Genomic DNA, 10,297 nt, shown 5'->3' on the forward strand with positions numbered 1-10,297 from the left:
CATAAACTCGGAAAAAAAACAATTCAAAGCTGTGCCACTAATCCAAATACTTAGCGAAGATAATATTTAGAAATTTATCATAACAAATAATCAGTATGAGAATGATAGGTTTTAAATCCAAACATAAATAGTAAACTCTCAATTATTTAAACAACATGAGCAGTATTTAAAATTAAAAAAATATAGTATTTAAAATTAAAAAAATACATGATTCTTACCTTGACTAAATTTTAGGAAAGCAATGACTTCATGGCTTCATCCACTTGGATTGCGTTTCTAAGATACATATCTTTGTTTTTTCAAACTTTAAAGAAATAAATTAGAACCAGCTCGCCCGGGTTTCTAAGATACATATCTCTTTGCTTTTGCTTTTTCAAACTTTAAAGAAAAAAATTAGAGTGGCTCGCCTGGATTACCCAGGTCATAGATCAACTCATCAACCAGGTTTTAACAAGTTTTTTCATTTATTAGTCTCTCCTAACCCAAACCGATCCAGTCACCAAATTAACCTACCAGGCTAATCCGGGTTTAATATCTATGCTTTAAATTTGCCCTCTTTCAACCGCCCGGATAAAAAAAAGCACACCCTCCTATCCGGATGTGAACACGGAGTGGCACTGCGCACAGAAAGCAATCTGACAAATGGGAGTGGAAAGAGAACCAAATGCTTTACAATATCACAATGACATGAACAATTTCGGTTATAATCACAGAAGAAAGGGAATGGTGTTTTCCAATACAAGAAGCACCTCATGCCAACAAAAGAAAGGGGGCAGCGTATATGGGCAAACTAAAAGGACATAATAAAATAAACAAGCAGCAACTAATACACAACCGCACAAAAAATTTACAGGGATCTCAAATGACTCAATGGTGATGGGGCTTCAAATGAAAAAAAAAAAATTAAAAAAAGATGAAAAAAGGGCCACAATTTTTTCTTCTCTGGTTCCAGGATCTATGCATATATCAAAACCACAACTCGCAAAGAGAGTGAAGTCTCCTTTACTTTCAAAGAAATGTAGAGCGAGGCCTCATGATTGTTACATGGGATGGTTTGGGGACCGGCCAATGAGTCTGCACTGCTCTGGCAGCAAAGAAGATATTACCTGCCCATTAAGTTGAAAGAGCTCACCATCAATTCCACAACCATTGTGTGTGTGCTTCCCCGCTTTTATCTTCACAGATTTTACCTGCAGAAGTTTAAACTAGATGGTGTCAAGACAACTTAATTCATTTATGATGACCCTTGCTGCCTACTAAAACATGCAGCACCCAATGTGTTGCATTTCTTGTATATGCACATGAATGCTTGAAAACACCCGCTACCTCTCTGCATCTCTGAGCAGGATTACCTACATAGTCAGGTCAAATATTGGCAAGCAGCCTTTTGATAAAACTCACATGTCGGTTAAAAAAAAACCAAAATTCAGCCAAGCACAGCATGTATGATATAGTTCAAAAAATATTAATCAACTTGATGATTGGTGTTTCAGACACTGCTCTTAAAAGAACAACTTGAATAACAGATCCTATAAAAACTCCAAAATAACAACAATGTGAACAAACTGGCAGGGCAGTGTAACACACTGTTCTGATCTCAAATAAGAGCATTGGATGAACCCAGCAACAAAGAAAAACAATGGACAAGCATAGCCACCACAAAAAAACAAGATTCAAACTAGAAATTTTTTCAGTCATCTAAAGTCCCTAGGAAATTCAATTAAGATGCCAAAATTCATACTAACATCATTGACAACCATAATGCAATTACCTAGACTCAATTTGCTGCTTCATTTTATGAATGCAAAAGAATCATCAGGGGTACCTGCTCATACCTTAATATATTCAACATATGGGAGAGAAAGATGTCGACCCATCTGCAATAGCAAGAAAAATCTCAGTAGCCTCAGTCGCCCACTACCATGAACCAAGAGCATATCCATGGTGTTGTCATCATGCTCAGCCCTCGGTGCTACCACCTGAGAACTCTGAACAGTTCTGCAAGCATGATTGCAAACCATGATACCAAGAAATTGTCCCTTTCTAAATTCCCATTTATCCTCAAACCTAGGAATGACTTCCTTTTTCATTCCTGCTTCTATATCATCTGATGGCCCTGGCAATTCAATAGGATTTTCAACATCCCAATTAGGTTCAGTATCCCACTTTGGTTCAGCATCCCAAATTGGACCAGGATCAGATAATGTTGAAGATATATCCTCTCTATCATTTGGTGCGGCATTTCCCCAGGAACATCGAGAAGGATCATGTGTAGCAGTCAATCCTGTCCATCCTTTATCGGCCCTCGACTTTGACCTAGTCCTTGGCCAGTTTGGAGTTGTTGACAGTGGTAATTGTGGATGAATAACTTCTGGCTCTGCCATAACATTTGTCCTCCCTGATGACAGGCGTTTTGCTTTTGGATCTAAGCCACGCACATACTCAGATGGTTCAGTGCTAGCACGAGTGCTACTGCAGGTTGTATCCAAGTCCCCTCCAGACATTCGACTTGGAGTCATTATTGAGTCGATACTTGATAAACTAGAGGCTCTGGGTATGCCATCTTTGTTAGATCTCCTCATCACATCAGTGTACAAGTCTGACATGTCAACTATGTCTCTCTCAGCTGACTGTTTTCCATCCCTGTCCTCTCTTGATGCAGGAAGATATTCCACTTCATAGCTGTACTTTGGCAAGCATAAGAACTTGAGAAATCCAGCAACAAAATATCGCAATGGACCAAAGCGTTTCTGATATTTCTCAGAAAGTTCCAACACTACACATGAAATAAGTACAAGTGAATGATAAAAATTTCTATCATGCATATTAAAATTCAAAAAGTATCTCAAGCATCATGTGTCCATTACAGAAACTTTTTGTCCACAGTCTGTAAAGGTCAAAATATTAAATAATACAACAACTGGCAAAAGAAACAAAGATCAGCCAATGGCTCATGCTACTCACTAAATTTAACAGATAACTGGAAAAGTGCAATCCAATCTAGCCTCTAAGTTATAGGATGGGATCACTTATCCTAGACCTTTTAAAATGTATCCTTTCTTTCCATAACAATTTCTTATCTCTTGGATAGACTCTCACAATAACAAATCAAAATGTCTACTACCTCTTGGATATTATTAGTCCAGAGCACATACCAAATATGTCTCAAACATCAAAGCACGCACCCAGTATTGTTATTACTACAAACATTAAAACAAAGCTCGTGGACATTTGAACAAAAATAGATGTAAAAGTGTTGTAACACCAGGACTAATAATATCTAATCTTGTTTGCGAGTATAAAGCTCATAAGATTATTTGGTTGTGGCATCAGTAATGATATAAAAAGAACGAAAGGAAAAATACTTATAAACACGGCCAAGAATTTTTTAAAACCCAAAGGAGGTAGCATTTTGTAGATTTTATAAAGTAATCATGAATATATGATCTGTTGCATCAAATCTCATTGAACTGAATTCACAGTGAAAGACCTTTTAACAAATCTTGAGTACCAATTCCCTTTCACTTGTACATCAATTACTTCACATGGATATTTGTTTCCGTGGAACATTTATTTGTACCAAAAACAGTTATGCAAGGTTAATTGGTTTAAGGATCTTGAATTCAATTATATGGTTCCAAAGGCAATAAGAAGCTAAACCTATAAATTTTCAGTGGTTGTTTGAGGATTAATTGCAACATTGTGAACTCACCATCACTGACAAAGCCATAATATGAGACTGTCATTCCAAAGTGTATAACACCAGACTGTATCCACTCGACAGCAAAAACATCTGTAGCAGTGAGACCCCCCTGAAACCAACAAAAAGTACGTCTATGGTGAGCTCACTAGGCATGCCATGAAGTCGAATTTTCACAAATATAGAAGTTCATAGGAAAGAACTTCATTAGACATCACAATTTCAGACTTAATGCACCCATGCAGACACTCACGTGCATGTGTGTGGAAAACAGCAGCCTTTCGGTCAATAAGTTTGAAGGTGATATCAGTACTAAAAAGCCGACACAATTTCTTAACTTGTTTTCTGAGGCGCAAGGTTTCACAAAAGAGCTTTTAAAGAGAAAGGTAGAGCTTGCTTCACTGACAAAACAAGCAATGATCTTGCAACGTGAAAACTCCAGTTTGACTATGATAATATCAATTCCACTAATCACAAGTTGCGGAGAAACAATGCATAGGCTTCTGGTTAAAATAATTGGATGAATTCACTATAGAATCAATTACAAAAGTCCAAACAACCTTCCAGTAGTAAACGCAAATTCTCAATAAATCATCTCAAGCACCATTGAGTCGAAAGGAATTTGACTTCCCCTCATTTTTCCTATAGCACATCAGGAACTAATGTGGATCACATGCCATCTGAATCCCAATGTCTTGCCCTGGATAGCATGCTACAGAATGTTCCTGGCCCAGTGTGAATAATCCAGTTCAACTCTCCAGTTTCATGGCTGGGCACAGGAGCCTCGAGAGATCGAAAGAGTATGTTTCTTCATCTTAGATATGCTAATATAGGAAGCACGGGCTCAAAAAATGCAGTAGAAAGCAACCAAAATTCAGGACAGTTTTGAGCATTCATTTCTGCTCCCTTTTTTCTTTTCTATTTTCCATTTTTCTTCTAAATTTAACCTACACCACCAAAGCAGTGTCCAAGAAAACACCACCACAATCTTGTGTATAGAATTGCGCTCCCTCAGAAGCCTAGTGCTGCTGTACCCAAAATGTCAAACCTATGCAAGACACTTGACCTACTACTTCCATGCATCAATGCCTTTCATACTGAAAAATCATACATGTTAAACAGTCTCAATTTTGACTAAGGATTTACAGAAACAGCATTCATCTATGATAGACTAATCAAAACATTTCCAAACATGATTATCTACACATTTTTTATGAAAAAAATTACCTTCACAATAGATATGGCAGCCGAAATTGGATCTCTAACCCCTAGAACAGTCCAAATAAGTGAATTATCTGAACCAGCAGGTATAATTCCAATTGGTATCGAAATTCCTTCTTTCTGGTTATCCCTAATAAGCAGACCATTTAGAACCTGCATGATTACAAAGATCAAATAACTTGTTCAACATGCAGAAACAGACCACCATCAAGAGTATTATGATTCAGTGTGAATACACAATAAATATACAAAGACGCATGCATGCAAGCCATCACATATTGTCATTATGCTCTCATAGAACACCACCCAGATACTCCTTATAAGAGCAATCACATTTTTGCAACAAGTAATTCTGAAGATGTGGTAAAGCATTTGCTAGCAAAATCAATCTTAGCATTTAAGTTGGGCTTTCAGAGAGGGAAGGGGGCATTATTTGTGGGTTTTGATCGCTTGCAAAAGTGCATGCATCTGTGAATGCATGACAGAGATGGAGGCAGGGGCCAAGGAGGGAGACCTGATCTCCTGATCTCCATGGATGTGTATCCTCCAATCAATGAATAGGTAAATTAGTGTCAGAAATTTGGTGCAACCTGGCAGGGCTGCATAAACAGCAAAAGTCAAGCTAGTGAAGGACTGATTAGTACAGTATAGAATTTCAAATAAATGAAACCATCCTCGTCATGCAAAATTTTCCTCTCCTTTATCCCCAAAAAATCTTACGATTTCTGTGTAATTGTGTATTCTAAGTTCCCTTCACTTCAACAGTGTTTGTATTGCTCACCAATATTTAACAATATTTCTCTGCTCTTCAACTATAGGCATTTTTATCAGCATGCTTGGATGACGATTGATATATAACAGTGAGCAGTCCCATTCTACAACAAAATAACTAATCTAGACCAGACCTGTCTCTTTAACACGATAAAACATTTTCACATCTACATAGTTATCTACAACAAGCTGTCACAACATTTGTTATTATGCATTGCCCTCAATTCTTAAATGCAGCTGATTTTGATGAAAAAACCAAAACCTATGACCAACCTGGCAACTTGAAAACTTCAACAATATAAACTAAGGCCCAAACTATCATTGGAAAAGGTCTGCTTCTTGATGTACAGCACACATGATACAGTTGTTCCCATAAGTATTGGACATGTTTTGATGCAGGACAGCTTTTCCATGAATGATGTAAATCTTTCTCTGTTAGCAAGTATTGAATGCAAACTTGACTGCATTCAATAACGCATTCCTATCACAAAGATCCAAACCTATTTACTCTTCCTCTCAAACAAATCTAGTTTCTTTTATCAAATTCTTCATGACTCGCTATTAAATTGAGAAAAGTAACTGTAAAGGTCAATAAATCAAATCCAAGCTAAGAGCATGGCATGATTCAATGACATCTGTGCAGGAGAGCATAGTACTCTATAGTGTGACATTAAACTATATGCATATCTGAACATTCAGCAACAAGAAATTAAAATTGGTTATTCCCCTGAAGTGGTAAAGACTTACCTCATTAATTATTCCATCACCACCAACGCATATAATTCCTGGAAGAATATGTAGTTGTCAGGATAAAGATGAGAGAGATCATAAAAAAGGGTAAGCAAACCATAAATGCAAAATGTTATCAGGCGATGCATTGAGTAATAATACCATCAGGACAAGTGCTGATATCAACAGTTGAAGCAAGCTTTTTAGCATGGCCAGCAGACGTTGTTTTGACTACCTCCAATTTGAACCCCGCTAGCTGTCATTAAATTATTGACATCAATATCTATCAGAGCAAAGCATGCATTCATTCTCAGCATGCTGATGTAATGCAAGGAGCGGAAAAGGATCATATCTTGGCAGAAAAGAAACATGAAATAAGTTGGACAAGAAAAGTAAGGAATATCCAGTACACATGTTGTATCAATTTAAGTGCGTGTTTGGGATTCAGATATGGTGAGGTGAGGTTGAGAAACATGAAATAAGTTGGACAAGAAAAGTAAGGAATATCCAGTACACATGTTGTATCGTGTTTGGGATTCAGATATGGTGAGGTAAGGTTGAGTTTTTTTTTTAGGTACAATCCTCTTAAAACACAAACCACACCTCTAAAAGCTATAAAAACATGCTTTTTACTCAAAAAAGCACAAGCTACCTCCCATTAAAACTAAAAATACATGCTTTTTGTTACTTTTTTGTGGGTCCCACCAAATAAACCCAACCACGCCCCAATCCCGAACACACCCGAGCATGTTGAGATGAGCTTTGTGCATCATTGCATTGACAATTACATGAAAACCGAGAGCAAAAATCAAGAAAAGACCTTAAATATTGGTTCCACAATTCCATGGAAAACTTTAGTTGAACGACCGCGCCCCGAGCGTGGATTTAATATGACCAGCATTTTGGGAGGGCTCTTGCACTTGAAGAGCAGTTCAGGCGGGGGGTCAGTGGGAAGTAACTCAGAAGAAGCTTGCTTCTTCGATGAAGCCAAGGGATGGGGCAAACAATTAATAAAGCATTGCTGATCAGCAAATCCACCAACCCATTGAAGGGCCTCTTCCACGCTAGCAGCCAAGAAACGGTAGTCTCTGCGAGTTCTTTTAGGCTTCATAAAGCAAGACAGCCCACAAGAGCTCTTTTTTATGGGATAAGAATGCACTGTAAAATGTCTGAGACCAACATTGTATGATACCTGTCAAAGCCATGTATGGGGATCATTGCTCAAGTTCTCGATGGTAAATTCTTGAGTACAGTTTAAAAAAAAATTGGGGAATGAAATTTGAATATTACCGAGATGACATGCTCAAGATGGAGCATATGAGAACCCCAAACTAAAGCTTTGCTTGTAAGCTTAGCATCAACTGCTTGTTGGTTGGTGACGTCAGCTTGATCTTTCGTAGTACTGGTATGATAGGAGGAAGAGGAAGAGGTGTTTCTTTTATCCAAAATGAGTTTCCCAGATAAGACAGCATAGCCTAACAAATCGGAGTTTTCATCTCCTCCTGCAGCTGCTCCTCCACCTATGTCTATTCTGTGCTCATCAATCTTGGGTTGGTTGAATGGAAACGGGTCATCAGCAACGGCCTCAGTACTACTCCTGGAATTGGAAGAGGCAGCCTTGAGCTTCTTGCTGCGTTTCTGTTTCTCAGGGAAAACAATTGGGGAAGAGTGCGTGGCTATTTGAGAGCACAAGCTCAATCTCCTCTGAGATTTATTAGTGTTGTTAGCAGGAGCAGTAGTAGCGTTGGAATTAATACCCGGATTATTCCTGGACACAAAACTCCCACTCTTACCCTGGTGCATGTCTCTGCGTTGTGTAATAAAAAAAGACACACAGCAAGACAGGGGATTGATGACACCTCTATAAACCTCCAACAAATTTTGATTCAATTTTAATTAATTGATAAAAAATCAAAGCAAGGAAAATGACATCCCACACTCTCTCACATGAGCTGGAAGCGATACGGTGGTGGTGGTGGTAACAATCCAATTTTGACAACAATAAACGGCATCAATCAAAAGCACTATCAAGACGGGAAATGACCAGATCAGCCTGCAAAAGTTCAATTCAATTCAATTCCTTGGGCTGTTATTTCTTTTTATTACCTTTTGAGATTAGATTCGAATAGGAAAGAAATTGTCTATGATAAATAAATAAACAAATAATGGGCGACAAAACGGAAGGAGAGGAGGAGGAGGAGGAGGAAGGAAAAAATTACCGTGGAATGATGATAGATGTCTGTGAGATCGTCCTCCTCGTCTAGCCTCTAGCTGATGCGCTCTCATCTCGTCTCAGATGAAAATGAAGCAATTTGCAGCTGGTGAGGATGAGGTGGACGAGGAAGATTCATTCGTTGGTCCGTTCATTCAAAGTTAGAAAGAGGGGTTTGGGCCCCCATGTCTCGGCCTCATCTCATTTCACTCTTTTCTTTCTACAGTACTTCTGTGCCTGTGATATGGCACTGCAGTTAATATATTTTTTTTCACCATCTTTCATTTCATTTCTTGTAATTTTTACAGGGGCTTAATCTTACAATGTTCATATAATCTCCTGATGATGGTTTTTTTTTTTAATATTGAATCTCATTTTAAGGGTTTAATCTTAAATTTGAATAATGATTATGAAACTGAAAAAATATAAGCTTTTGTTTTTAAAAAAATCAAGCAAATTCAACGAACTCTTAAATCTTGGTTAATCTTCTAAATTGAAAACTCATAAAATTCTAGATCCGAGCTCCATTGAAAAGTTTATTCTCAACCAATCTAATGTTGAAAGATGAAACTAAATTTTTTTTTATCAATTTATAAATTTTTCCAAAAAAATAATAATAAAAAGAATTAAGATCAAATATGATGGGGAAAAAATCATGTAAAAAATATATTTTAAAAATTATCTCAAATAAGACAAGTAACAATCAAAATAATAGAGACCATATCTTACATGTGAAAAAATTAAAGGAGGATGAAATTAAAAAAATATATAATTTTATAAATTATTTTAAAAAAAATAATTAAAAGATCATGGACAAAACCCGAAGGAAAAACAAATTAAAAGATTGTTTTGAAAATTTGAAGGGTCATGAGCAAAAATCAAGAAGGAGATAGAAAATAATGGAAAAAAAAATTCTCAGCATCAAATTGAAGGTCTATTTGCCACTTGTCTGCTTAGGATAAAGAAGTTATTGAGACAATTCAAACTTTGCTATGAAAGCCATCATTTGGTCTTCGAACATCGCAACATGTGTTGTTTAAATAGCCCTGTTAGTGTTTTAATGGGTTTTAGTTTTTTTTTGTTATTAAAGGAGGAAAATAAAAATAACCTATCATCATAACAAAAAAAAATCGTGTGGTGTGGTTGCTCTACTTAGGATGAAATGCTATTTCAGGGTAAATTCCAATATCTGATATAATAGGCCTCAAAACACCTTCATCTTGAAACACTATGATGGCGATTTGAATATTGGTTCTATAACTCACCTTTATATCACTTATATTGTCAAGTTAAATGCTTGATATTTTTATAGAAAACTTATGGATTGGTTGGTCTGGATAAAGCCGTATAGAAGCTCTGATTTTATGATAAAACTAGCTTGAGGTTTAGCGGTACTCATGTATAGAAAACAATTGTGTAATAACAAATTAGTGGATACTTGTAATTCTTTCCCTCTCATATGCTTGTTAGATGCAAGTCCAAGATGGGCAAACATCTATTACCTAAATACAATCAAGTGCACCTTAGCATCCTTAACTTTTCTAATTGCATTAAAATCTTGACTATAAAATCTCCTTCTTTTTTTCCAATTTATTTTTGTTTTTTGGGTCTGTTTCATGGTAATGGTTGAGTTTTTTTTTTTTTATTGTGCTATCAAGGTTCCT

The 10,297-nt window shown here is 36.7% G+C and overlaps 1 protein-coding gene across 3 annotated transcripts; it reads right to left on the bottom strand.

Annotated features, from left to right (window-relative positions):
• Positions 1 to 649: 649 nt before the first annotated feature.
• LOC7455507 (sphingoid long-chain bases kinase 1) lies at positions 650 to 8,808 on the bottom strand. Of its 3 annotated transcripts, none has more exons than XM_024610312.2 (10): positions 8,641 to 8,808; positions 8,369 to 8,474; positions 7,712 to 8,189; positions 7,242 to 7,613; positions 6,584 to 6,677; positions 6,440 to 6,477; positions 4,928 to 5,074; positions 3,713 to 3,812; positions 1,836 to 2,776; positions 650 to 1,190 (listed from the first exon to the last, which is right to left on the bottom strand). In XM_024610312.2, the coding sequence occupies exons 2-10, from the start codon at positions 8,431 to 8,433 to the stop codon at positions 1,041 to 1,043; spliced, it is 2,385 nt and encodes a 794-aa protein (XP_024466080.1). In that variant the 5' UTR covers positions 8,434 to 8,474; positions 8,641 to 8,808; the 3' UTR covers positions 650 to 1,040. The 3 variants fall into 3 exon arrangements, with proteins under 3 accessions (XP_024466080.1, XP_024466079.1, XP_052312344.1); XM_024610311.2 differs by having other exon boundaries at positions 7,712 to 8,228; XM_052456384.1 differs by having other exon boundaries at positions 7,712 to 8,282.
• Between the last annotated feature and the right edge of the window lie 1,489 nt (positions 8,809 to 10,297).

This window comes from Populus trichocarpa, chromosome 10 (genome assembly GCF_000002775.5).
Source record: "Populus trichocarpa isolate Nisqually-1 chromosome 10, P.trichocarpa_v4.1, whole genome shotgun sequence".
In the NCBI taxonomy this organism is placed as follows: Eukaryota; Viridiplantae; Streptophyta; class Magnoliopsida; order Malpighiales; family Salicaceae; genus Populus; species Populus trichocarpa.

What these genes read in the sequence shown, in the direction of transcription:
- LOC7455507 (XM_052456384.1), bottom strand. Translation starts at nt 8,433, where the DNA reads ATGCCGTTTATTGTTGTCAAAATTGGATTGTTACCACCACCACCACCG. An exon ending in TTATGGCTTTGTCAGTGATG is followed by an intron (nt 2,777 to 3,712) that starts GTGAGTTCACAA and finishes TTTCATGTGTAG; the next exon opens with TGTTGGAACTTTCTGAGAAA. An exon ending in CATATGTTGAATATATTAAG is followed by an intron (nt 1,191 to 1,835) that starts GTATGAGCAGGT and finishes AAACTTCTGCAG; the next exon opens with GTAAAATCTGTGAAGATAAA.